The 15,477-nt window shown below is 38.8% G+C and overlaps 1 protein-coding gene across 1 annotated transcript; it reads right to left on the bottom strand.

Moving 5' to 3' along the window:
- Positions 1-1,343: 1,343 nt before the first annotated feature.
- Positions 1,344-2,323, bottom strand: LOC102882727 (olfactory receptor 56A1). Its single transcript, XM_006915716.1, has one exon. It carries the CDS (start codon positions 2,286-2,288, stop codon positions 1,344-1,346), a length of 945 nt encoding a protein of 314 aa, XP_006915778.1. The 5' UTR covers positions 2,289-2,323.
- Between the last annotated feature and the right edge of the window lie 13,154 nt (positions 2,324-15,477).

The following is a 15,477-nucleotide window of genomic DNA, read 5'->3' as shown; positions in this document are numbered from 1 at the left end:
CATACAACACACAGCGAAGGGAAGTACAAAGTCTTCCACAAGAGAGCAAAGGGATGAAAGCCTTTAACATCTCCAAAGCCAGCCCTGTTGACTGGCAGCGCAGAGAACTGTACGTCGGTTCCAAGCCAGTGGTTATGACGGGTCAAAAAGTCAGTCTTCAGCTCTAGTGCAAGTGTCCTTGATGCTATCAGGTTATCGTCTGTCTCAGGTGTTCAGCTTATACGGACCTTACAAGATGAGATCCTCATGCTTCAACTCCTGCATGTAGCAGCTGACATCTGTGGTTTTGGGTGGGCCAGTTATACCCTAAGTGTATTCTTCTTATGTGCAAGTTGACATCACTGTAATGGTTCCCATGGAATTCATTTTGAAAAGTCTAAAAAGTCCTTGTTTCTTTATGCTCTGTACATCTATTCACCAGAACCTGCATCTAAGGACCTCTTAATAGAGCAGGCTTTGCTTTCACCCTATGAAATTCTGCAAATAAAAATTATGTCTAAGCTTTGAGTTAGGTTATTGGATGAGCCTGAGCCCCAAATTCCCCACTACTTGTGAACAAAAAAAAGGGCTATGTAATAAACCTGACAAGTTTATGGGGCTACATGGCAAGTCTTCTAATTTCCCACCTTCACTTCCACTTGGGTCCTCGGTGTCCTAGTCTTTCCATAAAGACTTTGAATGTGTCTGTCTTCTGCTGGGCACAGACTGTACTAGTATGAGTATTATCTTTTGTAACCAAAACTTAAACAGTCATAATCAGAAAAGACGGTGATCTCTCTGAATTCCATGTCTCTCCTTAATTCTTCTCGACTCTGAAGCTGGGGCTGGGGTGGAGGGGATTCTAGAAAGAAGATGCATATTGTCAGCAACAGGTTCATAAAAATGACACAGAGATCATGGCCTGAAGAGCAGAGCTAGAGCTTCAATTGTACCTGAGGAAGGAGTCTTGTGTCATAGAAAGTCTCTGCAGTCTGTTACACCTGCACTTGAATTGATACCAGATGGAATCTTTGTCAGTATTTCTCCATTAATTTTTGTTTTCTAATGTATAAAGTGGAATAATAATCCCTGCCCTGCAGAATTGTTATGAAAGTCAGATGATTTAAATTTATAAATGTATAGACACAAAGTTAGGTACCTAAGACTGTTAGTTACCTAAGCTAGGCAAATGAATATTGATCAGGTACTAAGAAATCCACAGTAATCCCTGATATGGAAGGGACAAAAAGTAGGCAGGAAATATTCACTTTCTGAGCATTATTTTACTGACTAGAATCACAAATTCTGAAATAAGACAGAGGAAATAGGAATAGATGTTTCTATAGAGAGTCCCTTCTGTGTATTTAAAGCCTCCTCTGTAGCAACTTCTGAAACCCCTGCTTTAACTCTTTGGTTCGAAACCCATAAACAATAGGGTTCAAGGCAGGAGGTATGAGGTGATGAAGGACATTGAGCAGGATTAGGATGTCCATGGGGACTCTCTTTCTGGACACATTTGTTAACACCACAACCAGCAGGATGGTGCTGAAGAAGAGAATGAGAATGAAGTGGGAGCCACATGTGCTTAAAGCTTTGACCGCAGCCCCCTCAGCCTTGAATCTAAGCACAGCTCTTAGAATGAAGGCATAGGAGAGGAAGATAAGGATGAAATCCAAGCCCAGTAAGGTCCAACCAGCCACAAACTGGTAGATTCTGTTAAGAGTGACGTCGTCACAGGAGAGCCTAGACACAGACAAGTTGGCACAGATGCAGTTCTCAATGACATTTTTTCCACAGTAATGAAGCCGAGCAGAGAGAATGGGGACCGGTGAGAGCAGCAAACCATTCCGAGCCATGATGAAAACACTAGCTTTGGCCACAAATTGGTTAGTGATGATGGATGGGTATCGTAGTGGGTGACAGATGGCCACATAGCGGTCATAGGCCATGATCATGAAAGTGCAGGACTCCATGGCAAGAAAGCAATTCATAATGAACATCTGGAGGAAGCAGGCAGAGAAGCTGATGGCCCTGAGGTCAAACCAGAAAATGGCCAGGACCTTGGGGATGACGGTGAGACAGAGCACCATGTCCAGCAGAGAGAGGAAGCTGAGCAGATAGTACATGGGCTCGTGCAGAGAGGCCTCCAGCCGGATGGTGATCAGGAGGGTGGCGTTGGCTCCCATGGCCAGAAGGAAGAGGAGGCTGAGGGGCAGTGACAGCCAGTGCTGCCAACTCTTGTAGTTAGGGAAGCAGATGAGGAAGAATTCAGAGACTGGAGCAGTGGAGTAGTTGCTGGATAATGTCATGAGATAAATCCTAAGATGAGGATATTTCACCTAGGTTTATGTACGATAAGACACACAAATTAGGTCAATAGAAAATGAAGTTGTCAAAATATTTGCTAACACTACTCATCCAGAAAACTGATGAGATATAGAAAGCTATCCCAAATGAAAGCCAAGTTCAGTGAAGACTAATATGAGTCAGGGGAAGAGCTGGCAAATTATTTTAAAGTTAATTTAGAAAAACAAAAAAGACTAGTCACAAAGTTTAGAAGGAAAATAATGAGAATTACCTCATTAAAACATATTGTAAAACTACAAAATTTTTTATAAGTGATACTAACATATGATACAGATAACACAAATTGATCAGTTATAGATCCCAGAGGCCAGAAGTACTCACTAGTTTACAGAATAACCCAGAATTAACAAAGATCATAAAAATTCTATTTAACTATAGGTCTTTTAATTATTATAGACATAATTTGTTAGAAAGTGACAAAAAATTAATGTTTCCTCACTTTTTATCACACACCAAAGTAAATTTGAGATGGAAAATTTATGATTTAAATGATACTTTTAATCCTATGATAAAAGAAAATAAAAGTAAACATTGATTAAAGAGGGTTCCCCAAATCCCTCCATCATTCTCACTTATTATATCTCTACCACAAACCGTCTTGGACATACTTAAGGCAAGCCTGTGCAAGTACAGTTCAATATTCTTATAGAAATTTATGCTCAAAGGCAGGCTATTTTTATTAATATTTATGACCACCAACCTCAAATGAGCCTTTAATAGGAATGTTCAATATAACAGTCTCTGGTTAGTTCATGTCTTCATTCATTGCAATCGATTTTTTTAATGTTCTAAACTTTTTTCAAATGCTAAATCCTCTCCTCTCTCAGCAGATGACCTCTCCAGCTGTTCCACAAAGACAGCAATAGGCTGTCCAATTTCCTCAATTTCCCATAATATATTCATAAACTCATTGATACCTATACACTTACTGTCTCTTTGTATCTAGTTGACTCAAAGATCTACCCCTCTGAATTCCAATCTCTCCACCTCTGATTTGGAGCCTATCTACCCTGATCTTCTCAGGAACTTTAGCCTGTTAATTATCTAGTCAATGTCCTATGTATTCAAGCTCCCCCTTCTTGGATCTCCTTCCCTTGGACATTCAAAACACTCAAGTCTCTCAGATCTTAATTAATTCCTACATCTATCCCACATCCCCATTTAGTGTAAAACCATAATTTCGGTTCTTGAACAAAGACATTAAATCTCTACCTCATATTTCCTTTTTTTTTTTTCTTAATACCAAAACTTAAAGAACCAGAAGAGGCAAAGGTTATCCAAAAGGAGACAAGCAACTGTTAGCTTCAATAGTCCAGTTGAGAAGTGATCAGTGTGCAAATAGATGGTCTGGAATGTCTCTGAGGGTGTAGAAAGGCTCATTTTTAGGGGCATAAATATATTGACATAAACAGAGATTAGACTGAGTAGTTGTATAGAGGAAGAGAGGATAGAAACTTTAAAATTGTATTGTCTCTTCTATATTAAATGACTAAGTAAATTTTACAAGACACAACAGGCTTTGAAAAGACTTAGTGTATGTTATAGAAGCAAAGATGATGGATCTAGTTTTGATATGTTGAGTTTATAGTGTCTGTAAGCTATCAAAATAAACATGACCATGAAGTGTGGGAATTCGCTTGAATGCTTGGAATTAAAGGTAGAGAATTGAAACTATCAACACATAAGGTAAATTCAAACCGTAGTTAATCTTATTTCTCGCCCTTCACTCACTCTTTTTTTTTTTGTCTTATTCTGCCATCCCTGAAAGATCCCCTCTTTAGCTCTGTGTTCTTTTTCCTGTCCCTTAAGTAGTGCCTATCCATGATCATGCATTACAAATCACAGTCTCTTATCCATCCACCTCCCTGTCCTAATTCCTCCCTTCATTGCAGAGAACTATTCTAGTTAATCTCATCCTTCTGCTCCTGGATTTCTCTAAGAAGTGTGTATATAATATAGGCTAAGAAAAGGGGGGATGATAAGAAATGGATGCAGAGAAAAAGAAGTTCAGATGCATGGATATAATGTCATATAGAATTACAGACATGAATATGAGTTGAAATTTTTATATATTCAGTTAATAAGAACTATTAGAAACTTAATCTCTACTAAAAGACATGACAGTGATTAGAGAGAAAGTGATGGATCTTCTATTCTGCTTTTCTCACATTCAACCATGCTTAGAATATTGTGTCTACTTCAGTGCACCTTGATTTAAGGAATATTTTAAAAACTATACCTCATTGAATAAGGCAGCCAAGACAAAGAGGGCTTTAAAACTCATAAGGAGAAATAATTGGGGAAAGTGAAGATATTTTATCTAAGTGATGCCTTCCACGTGTATCACTGACTTTCAAGAAGAAATCAAAACCAGGACCATTGGGAGAAAACCACAGAGAACTCTTTTTCTGTTGAATAAGAGTCCTGTACAATAATCAGAGGAGACTTTCTCTCTTGTTAACATTATTTTGGTGGAACACATTGGGGGAAGGCAATGACCAAATTTCTTCATCAGCTTGTTCTCCGAGTCTCATGGGCCTGGTGTCTGGTGTCATATTAAACTCCAAACACTGTTCCTGTCCTAGAACCATCCTTCCTCTCTCTGAAATTCCTACACAACTTTTTTAGACAGGTCGGATAGATTTTGGTCACATACTTGTATGAAGTCCCCAGCCATAGAAAACATGGGACCCCTTGTATTCAAATATATGGAATTGCTATATATAGAGACTATAGAAGCACATTCTCTTCTAGGAGAAACCTAGGATTTCTGAATGTTCTGCATCCAGTACCACCACTCACAGCCTTTTTCTTCTTTTATCACGAGAGCCAACATAAGAATGAGGAGAGGGTCTTCTGCTCTGAGTGTCCTGGAAACCCAGTTGCTGTGGCCCAGCACAATATTGCTTCCATCCCTTAGCCCTGGAACTCACCGAGGATGCAATAGATTAGATGCTTGCCCAACTTGTCAGCTGCTTGCATCCAGAAACTACAACTTGAACTGTTTCCTTGGCTCTGATGAAAAAATCTAGAGGGTTTTATGGTCTGCTGTCAATTCCTCACACTGCCCCACCTCTTCTCCAAGCCAGCTGGGAACAATAGTAGTTTGGGATACTGGGACCCCATCAGCTGATGAGCTGGATCTCATGGGAACCTTCAGCTTACCTTATGTTACAGTGCTACTGGGTGCTAGTAGTTGAGAAGTGGGGAACAAGATTTGAAACTAACTTGAAATTCAAATCTACGTTTATCTCCTTGACTCCACAAACCATCCTGTTAAACATTATACCACTTTCAACATTCTGAAATGGTATGTTGAATCTTTCTTTCTAGAATTTCTTAACAAAGCTATACTATTTCCTGTTTTTTATATTATTCTGAATTCAACTCAACTATTTGATATCTGCATGAATTTGGGCAGCTAATTAACCCTATATAAACCTCAATAATTCAATAAATATTTATTATTATCAATCATATATCCATCACTGGAATAGTCACAGGGATAAAAAGGTGAATAAAGTAATTAAGGTCCCTACCTTCAATTGAGATTCTGTTAGAGTAATTACATTATATTATAATATCAGTAGCTTTCATTGTTCATAAAATAAAACTAGCTTTCTTAATATGGATTACTCAATACTACACATAAACTAGACTGTTAGCTTCATGGGCATTTAGATCCACATTGGTTTTATTTCTCATTAATGTGATATCTTACAGTGTTTAGAGTGTAGTAGGATCAACACATTTTTACCCAATTGATTAATTCAAGGTCATACGTAATCTGACTTTCCTGCCTCTCCAGTTTATTTAGAACCACTGTTCTAAGTAAGTGATTATTCCAGTCACAGACATTGTTGAATGTCTCATGGGAGTTTGTGATGATGAAGTTAAAATAAAGTCAGTCAGATTCATTGTGAGATTTTTTCTCTCCATCAAACAGGAAAAAAATTTTTCTTGGGGATGACGGTGAGACAGATGGTCTTTTTCTTTCTTTCTTTCTTTCTTTCTTCCTTTCTTTCTTTCTTTCTTTCTTTCTTTTTCTTTCTCTTTTTTTTTGTCATTTCTATTTCTTTGTTCAAATTCTCATTTTGTTCATGTATTGTAACTTATTTTTGTTTGGTCGTCTGTGTTTTCTTATAATTCACTGAACTTCTTTAAAAGGATTATTCTGAATTCTTTGTCAGACAGTTCATAGATCATCATTTTTTTAGGTATTAGTTATTGGAGCTTTATTAGATTACTCTGGTGGTCATGTATTTACCTGATTCTTTGGAATCCTTGTATCTCTGCACTTGTATCTGCACATTGGGATAAGCAGTCTCTATTTTCCTACTTTATAGGTTTACTTTGGTAGAAAAAGACCTTCACCTCGGTCAGCTCAGCTTGGGATACTGAATGGGTCAATTAGTAGCATCCTTGAGCACATAGGGCTTACCTTCATGGTTTCTAGTTGGGGAAGGCCACTACCCACGCTCTGAGGCTGAAGGGGAAGGGGAGTCATGCTGGCTAGGCTCTGCAGTTGGGTGGTCCTATGGCCTGGGCTCTGCATTTAAGTAGGGCTGCTGGGTGGGCTCCCTGGTCAGGCGGAGCTGCTACTGCATTCCATCAGGTCAGGTGAGCCCACTAGCTAGGCTCTGCAATCATCTCTGGTTGGGCAAGATTGCGAGCTGTTTTTCCTGGCAGAGTAATGCCACAGGTTGGACTCTACAACTGCATATATGGCTATAGGCTAGGCTCTAAAATCACTCCTGGTCAAATGGGACCTCAGGCATGCTCCTCAACTAGATGGTGTTGCTGGCTGGACACTGTCTTCAGATAAAGCCACAGGCAAGACTTCACAGTCAGACAGGGCCTCAAATTATGCTCTGCAATCAGGTGGAGTCACAGTCTGTACCCTGAATTTGGGCAAGGCCACAGGTTGTGCTTTACAATCATGTAGGACACTGGACAAGGTCATTGGCCACGCTCTCTGGTGAGATGAGGCCTCCCACAGGTTGTGCTTTACAATCATGTAGGACACTGGCTGTGCTCCACTACTGGACAAGGTCATTGGCCATGCTCTCTGGTGAGATGAGGCCTCAGCTATGTCCTCTAGTCGAATGAAACTTGAGACTGCTCCATGATCCAGTGTAGCTGCTGCCCAAGCTTCTCGGTTGAATGGGGCCACGGTCTATACTGGTGGACTGGGCAGTGTTACTGGCTGGGCTTCCTGCCTGGGCAAGGCCACAGGCTGTGTTCAAAAATCAGGCAGGGCTGTAGGCTGGGCAGGATTGTGCTCTGGGCTCGAAGACTGCTTAGGGTCACTGTTAGACAATCTGATTATAAGGGGCCAGAGGCAATGCTCAATAGTTGGGCAAGGGTACTGGCTTGGCTCACTGCCTGAGCAAGACATGGCTTCGCTCCCTGCCTGAGCAGGACATAGCTTCCTGGGCAAACAAAACTGGAACGTATGCTTAACAGTTGTGAGGGATTTGGGGAAGGAGTTCTGTGAATTTGCCTGGTTGGGGTCGTATAATGGGCTCCATGGCAAGTCAGGCCCATTGGTTGGGGACCCGAATTAAGCAGAACTGCCAACTGAACCACTTGGCCAGACAAGGCCACTGGCTCAACTCAGCAGATGGCCAAAACTGCTCGCTGAGAATTCTGCTCAAGTTCCAGAGCAGCAGAAATGCAGCCCTTCAAGATCTGAGGACTAGTTGTTGTTAGCCCCGCCCCCTTTTCATAGTTATCTGTTCCCTGGTGGTCAAGCCCTACAGCAGACCTCATGATCCCTATGAATGAGATCTGAGTGGGCCTCCCAGAAAGCATCCCACTCAATGTCGGCAGAGCTGGGGTCTACACTGGGCACTTCTCACTGGAGAAATGAGAAATCCAGGTAGGCCCCCTTGATGAGTGCAATACTGTGTCATCCTGAAAGAGGAACTATGCAGTCAAAGTGAAACTGCTCCTGTTACCTTCTAATGCAGTTTTTCTCAGTCTCTGTGGTCTTGGAAGGGGGACTACAGCCTCAGCCCCAGGTTCTGGGATTTTCACAATGGTGTCTTATCTCTGGATAGTTGCTGGTTGGTCTTCTTGTGAGGGAGACTGAAGTCAGACAATCTATATTGCCATCTTAATGACATCACCTCCCTCTCTTTTTTCTTTGATAAGTTTTATTATGGCTGTATTGATTTTATCGATATTTCCAAATAATCAACTTTAAAATTTGTTGATTTTCTCTGTTGTTTCTGTTTTCTATTTTATTGGTTCTACTTTTATCTTTATTAATTCCTTACTCTTGTTTAATTTGGGCTTAATTTATTCTTCTTTTTATAATTCTTAAGTTATCAATTTAGATAATTGATTTTAAATCTTTATTGTTTTCTAATATAAGCACTTAAAAGTATAATTTTTCTTCTAACTTCTCTTTAGCTGAATGCCACAACTTTTAGTATATGTACTTATCAATTAGTTTAAAATATTTTCTAACATTTTCTGTGACTTCTTATTTGAGTCATGGATTATTAGATGTATGTTGTTTAATTTCCAAGTGTTTGGCACTTATCATGGCATCTTATTGTTATTGTTTTCCAATTTAATTTTTTGTTGGTAAGAGAACACATCCTATAAGGTTTCAGTTTTTAATTTATTGACACATAACTTATTACCCAGAACAAAAAATGCCCTGCCCCTCTCCACTTTTTTTAGCTCTCATGTAACATCAATCCCATCCAAAGGATGTGGAAGGGGCCTCATGTGGCCTATTAGAGAAGAATCTGATTTCTTAAGCTTCCACAAAGAAAGTCTTTTCTTCCTCTCACCATAAGGAGGAAATAATAGGGGTGAAAATTCTGCTCTTTTCCCTTTTCCTCTCCCTTGCTTGCTTTTTCATATGGGAAGAAGGATGACAAATACAATTGACAGAGGTTGCTGTGAGTAGTGGATGGAGTTACTGCATATCAAGAGTAGAAAAAAATGTTCCGACCTCTATTTTACTGCCTGCCTGGAGAATCTGTAGGGATACCAGTGGACTTTCTTTTGCTTCATATCTGAATATTATAAACTTGCCTGCCCATAATCTTTTTCCCAGAGAAAAGCCTGGAGGCTGCCACTCTCTTTTGCATTATGCATTCTGCTAGGACTCCATTTATGGGGATCTTGCAACCATTCTCGATGACTGAGTATTTGTACTTGGAGTCAAGTTTTCAAATCAAATCTCACCATATCTGGATGGGGGTAGGGGTTAGGAAGAGATCTTAAGACTTAAAATTTAGTGGTGAAATTGAAGGTCTCTTCTGTCTCTTTTGGTCCCACCTATATTTTCCAATCATGACTTATCAGAGAGCCATGCATACGAAATTTATTCGTTTTTAACCATTATTTTTTTGATCTCTCTTTAATTCCTTGTAATCATTCTCTACTGCTAGGAATGCAGAATGGGTAAAGACTGAGAAATCTGTGCTTTTAATCTCCGATAGCACTCCTCAGCTGCTTTCTCTCAAAGTAATACCCTCTCTCTGTCAGGTGAAGAGTATCAAATTCTAAGATCGAAGATCTGTCCTCCTAATCCACAACAGAAAATCACACTAAAAATTAATAAAAGGAAAAAAGGAGCACTCACTGCAAAGGTATCAAGTTTGTGCAATAATTGAATTCAGTATTGCAAATAATTATTGAGGGTGTTTGTTGTGTTGGGGAGTAAGTCAGACACTTAGATTGAGAAGTAAATGAAACATATAAGATTCTTACCTTCCTGGAGCCTACAGTCTAGCATGGGAGATATATACAATGTAAGTAATATCACAAAGTTTAACTATAATTCTGATTCAAGGTGTTGAACTGATAACATGATTTACTTCCTTTCTTTCCCAGAGTCAGCATTTTCTTTATTTATCTTATAACTAGAAGTTTGTACCTTTTGACCATCTCACACATTTCTCACACATACCACACCCTGATTCTGGCAACTACCAATTTATTCTCTGTTTCTACAAGTTCAGTTTTTTAAGATTAGTCATATAAGTAATAACATGCAATATCTGTCTTTCTCTACCTGACCTATTTCACTTAGCAAAATACTCTTAAGATTCATCCATGTAAGTGGCAGGATTTCCTTCTTTTGTATTGCTGAATAATATTTTCATAAATGTCATATTTTCTTTATCCATTCATCCATGACCAAACACTTAGGTTGTTTCCATGTCGTGGCTATTGTAAATCATGCTGCAATGAACATGGTGGTGCAGACGGCTCTCCTAGACAGTGATTTTGTTTTTTACCCCCTTTATTTTTTTTTTCATATGGTAGTTCTATTTTTAATGTTTTGAGGAACATTCAAATTGTTTTTCATCGTGACTGTACCAATTCACATTTCCATTACAAGTGCACAAACATTCCCTTTCCTCAACATCCTTGCCAACACTTATTATCTTTTGTCTTCTTGATGACAAACATTCTAACAGGTGTGGGGTGACATTCCATTGTGGTTCCAATTTGCATTTCTCTGATAATTAGTGATATTGAGCATCTTTTCATGTACTTGTTGGCCATTTGTATGTCTTTTTTGAAAAAACATGTATTCAGTCCTCTGCTCATTTTTTAATAGATGGTTTATTTGGTTGGTTTTGTTTTTTCATTTGTTTGTTTCTTTGTGTTTGTTTGTTTGCTATTGAGTTGTATGAGTTCTTTATATAATTTGGATATTAAACCCTTATCAGATGTTATTTGCAAATATTTTATCTGATTCTATAGGTTACCTTTTCATTTTGTTGATGATTTCCTTTGCTGTGCAGAGCTTTTTAGTTTGATGTAGTTTCACTTGTTTATTTTGGCCTTTGCTGCTTTTGTTTTTAGTATCAAATCCAAAAAACCATTGCCAAGACCAATGTCAAGTTTACTTCCTATTTTTTTATCTAAGAGTTTTATTATTTAAGGTCTTATATTTAAGTCTTTAACTCATTTTGAGTTGAATATTATTCATGATATAAAATAAGGATCCATTGCTATTCTTTTGCAGGTGGATATCCAGTTATTCCAACACCAAGATTGAAGAGACTAGCCTTCCTCCATTGCATATTTTTGGCTGCTTTGACATAAATTAATTATCCATATACGCATAGGTTTATTTCTGGGGTCTCTATTCTGTTCCATTGATCTATGTGTCTGTGTCTATGCCAATACCATACTATTTTGATTACTATAGCTTTGTAATATAGTTTGAAATCTAATGACTAAATAAAACTTAAAATGAGAATAATTCAATAACAGTACTAGAATATGGAGATGTATACTAGGATTGGATACTTTCGGATATCTCTGGAATTCATAAGTAAGATCGGATTGAATTTATAGAAAAATCAAAATGAAGAAACTGGCAAACTAATATATATATGTGTGTGTAGAGAGTAGAATTATGAGTTAGAGAAAGAAGAACTGGAGAAGTTAAAGCTTAATACAAAGATGGGAAATGTTCTTATTAAGAAGTCCAGGGAATATAACAAGGTTAGAATCAATCAATAGAAATGATAACAGAAATAGAGAGTAATACATTAGCAAATTGAAGCAGTAATTGCTCTTGTATTGCCAGAACAGCTGGGTCAGTTTTGTACACAGTGATAAGAAAATCAGCTCCCTATATAAAATGAAGGAGATGCCTCTGTATCTTCAACCCTGTCATTGAAGTGGGGCCGGATAGACAGAATCAGAGTCAGTTCCAAGGTAGGGTGGGTTCTCCAGGTTAGAAATAGAGAAAAAGCATGAAAAGGAATCTCCACAAATCTGCATCTCTGGTTTCAACCATAAAAACTTATCTGTTCTAGCAAAAGAGATGGAACCCATTTCACCACTTCATTTTTTTTTTAACAGTCTTCAGGAAATTCTGCTTGTCAGAAAATTCTTGCACAATTACCGACAGAGTCCTATAACCAAGGCACAAACGCTATAAAATTCACAGCCCTAGAGAAAATGCACACCAACTACCCAAGCCAATTCTCATAGTATTAATGGATAAGAATAAGAATCTATAAATATTTAAGGAAAATTAGAATAAAAATGAAAGATTAAGCTAAACTAGCAGAAAAGCTAATCCATTAGAGAAAAGAGTTCATGTAGAAAAAAAGACATTTATAAAATATGTAATACTTTTTTTTAAATGAACTCAATGCATTTTTGAGGTGGTAGAAAAATAAATCTAAATCAGCAGAAAATATTTAAAAAGTTTAACCCAAAGAGCCAGTGCTAGCATTTAGCTGAATAGCTATACAGTTTAAAATTTAAATATTTTTAAAATATTGTTAAATCTGGAGTTCTAGTGGTGCAATAGGTTAGTGCACGGTACTTATATAATGTTGCTAAGTGTTTATCATAGGCGATCAAGGAAAACAGAGAAGTCACGAAGAAATAGAAATATAATGAAATAGGAGATATACTGCAAGCACAGTAACAAATAAAACAATAAGAAAATAATACAAACAATCTTCTGATAGTAAATTTGAATGAGTGTAAAGTAGAAATTTTTAGACAAAAACCAAAAAACTTTTCAAAAGGAAATTTTAAAATATATATTTCAGGAAGCACACATATCCCACTTGGAAGATCTGAAATGAAAAACATATACTCGTTAGACTATCGGTTAGTCACCTACAACAAAGATTCTCAAAACTATAGTACCTTAAACTAGATACAAGTTTATTTCTGCCTCAAGTTTAAGTTAGGGTTGATGGCCAAGACAGCATCCATAACACAGGAACACACATTCTTCTATGGTGTTGCTTTGCCATCTTCAGCACACATTTCCATGTTATGATTGAAGGAAGCTGCTTCAGATCACACTATCATATTCACATTCCAAGTTTCAGCAAGTGGTGTAAATGGAAAGAGAGAACAAACTGCCTCTTTGTATAACTTACCAAAACTAAGTACCTCTAGGATCAAGAAAGTTGTTTTCCAATGGATGTAATATGCCATAGCCTGGGCTTTTCCAGGACAACTTACCAGAGTTTAGTCCTAGACCTAGAAACAAGGTGATGACAGTGTAATTCCTCCTGCAGTAAGAACAACTCATACCACTCCTTCTTAATTCATTCTCATATGCCAACCAAATTAAAGACTTAACACTCAAACTCTGTAACAGAAAACTATAAAGAGTAAAATTTACAAAGAAGAAAGTGAAAATAATAACTATCCACTCCACCCTCCTACCACTATCAAATCCAAGATAGGATCCTCCCCTCACCTGAACATCCTACTGAAGGTAGCAGTGACTTGACTTCTTCCAGGACTAAACAAAATGTGTTATATTTTAGGCACACAAAAAAGTTAAGCCAAATCTTAGGGCAACATTCAACAAAAAGGATGTAATACACCAATTGTGACAATTCTCTTGTGAGTTTTTACCCAGTTCCTGTTAGCAGAAATGGGAGAATTAATTTACCTCACTCCATATCCACATTTCAGAAAAAGAAATTCATTTTCAAGTAGTATAAATACTTCTACATTTATGAATAAAGCTACGTTTACCAGCCCCAAACTCTAGAACATTTTGTAGTTATTGAATAATAATTACATGGCTACTTTTGCTTTGTTAAATTAATCCTTATAAAACACATTTATATTCAATACTTTGTCTTATTTTCTCTTTATCCTAAGAAAAATTAATTAAAATGCAATAAATTAAGAATACAGACTTTTTAAAAAAGAAATCCACCATGAGCCTTCTAGTCAAGATGGCAGCGTAGATATACATTGTGTGGGCCTCCACCCACTACCACCTCAAAATTAAAACTAAACTACAGAACAATCATCATTGAGAATCACCTAAAGTCTAGCTGAACAGAAGTCCTATAACTAAGGATATACAGAAGAAGCCACCTCAAGACTGGTAGGAGAGACAGAGACAAAAATCAAGCTGGTCTCACACCCACTTGTGGCAGTTAAAAATCAAGAAGGATCTCTCGACTGCAGAGGTCCCCCCTGAGGAGCAAGGGGTCCAAGCACTGCACCAAGCTCCCCATCCCAGGATTCCAGTGCCAGAAAGAGAAGTCCTCATAACTTTTGGCTGTAAAAACCATTGGAGATGGTGCCTGATTGAGCGGGGGGCTGCTGGAGTCTCAAGCATTTCTCTTAAAGGACTCACACACGGGCTTACTTGCTGACTAACTCACTCACTCAGAGCTCCAGCTCTGGGGCAGTAGCTCAAAAGTCATCAGGGACATATGGGGGAAAACTAAATTGTCTGTTTTGGGGCAAAAGCCAGAAGGACAGCTTTCTCCCAGACAGAAGTTCTGGCAGATACCATTGTTCCTTTGTTGAGCCTTTCCACCATCAAATCTGCATGTGTAGGTATAGACAGGCATAGAGTCTAAGTCTCCATCAGCCTGGCTAACACCATTAGCCTGGCCCTGCTGATTCCCTGAGACCATGCTCCACCCAACTTTGAGGCCCACCCAAGCCACTTCCAGCAGCTTTTCCATATAGACAGCCTGTCTCAGCTTAGGCTGTAGACTTTCCTAATATCTCTCAAAGGTTCACAAACCTCAAACAAGCAGCGACTAACTTCAGCATACCCCATACTTCTTGCTAAGCAGCTTCAAGCCTGGGACTAGTGGAAGCCAGCCTCAGTTCTCAGCTTAACTTCTCCCAGGTGCCTCCAAGTCCAACACATGCAGCAACCATCTACAGATCACTTTGTAGCTCATATCAGGTGGTCCCAGTCTGGGCACAGCAGACGTTGACCTTGGCCTGCATCAGAACTCCTCCCAAGAGATCCCAGAACCAACACACCTGATGGCCAGCTTCAGACCACACCAGAGTATCACCCAATCACCTCCACAGATGACACACCCAAAAGTCAGACTTGGCAGGCAACAGAGCCCCACTTAAGCAAATCCTGCTCCTTAGGGTCAGCCCTTGCAAAACAGTTCTTCCACTGTGGTCATAGCCAGTCCTCACAACCAATCAGCCTGAGAATTAATCCCTTTCATTGATGTGCCAATAGCAACCAAGGCTCAACTACGAGAGGGTACACACAACCCATGCAAGGGACACACCTGGAGCATCCAGCTCAGGTGACCAAGGGAAACTGTGCCACTGGGCCCCACAGGGTATTACTATAGAAGGCCACTCTACCAAGACTGGGAGACATAGCAG

Source organism: Pteropus alecto, unplaced genomic scaffold, assembly GCF_000325575.1.
Source record: "Pteropus alecto unplaced genomic scaffold, ASM32557v1 scaffold395, whole genome shotgun sequence".
NCBI classification, from domain to species: domain Eukaryota; kingdom Metazoa; phylum Chordata; class Mammalia; order Chiroptera; family Pteropodidae; genus Pteropus; species Pteropus alecto.
Note: the sequence above shows the minus strand (reverse complement) of the source record. Positions and strands in the feature narration are given on the sequence as shown.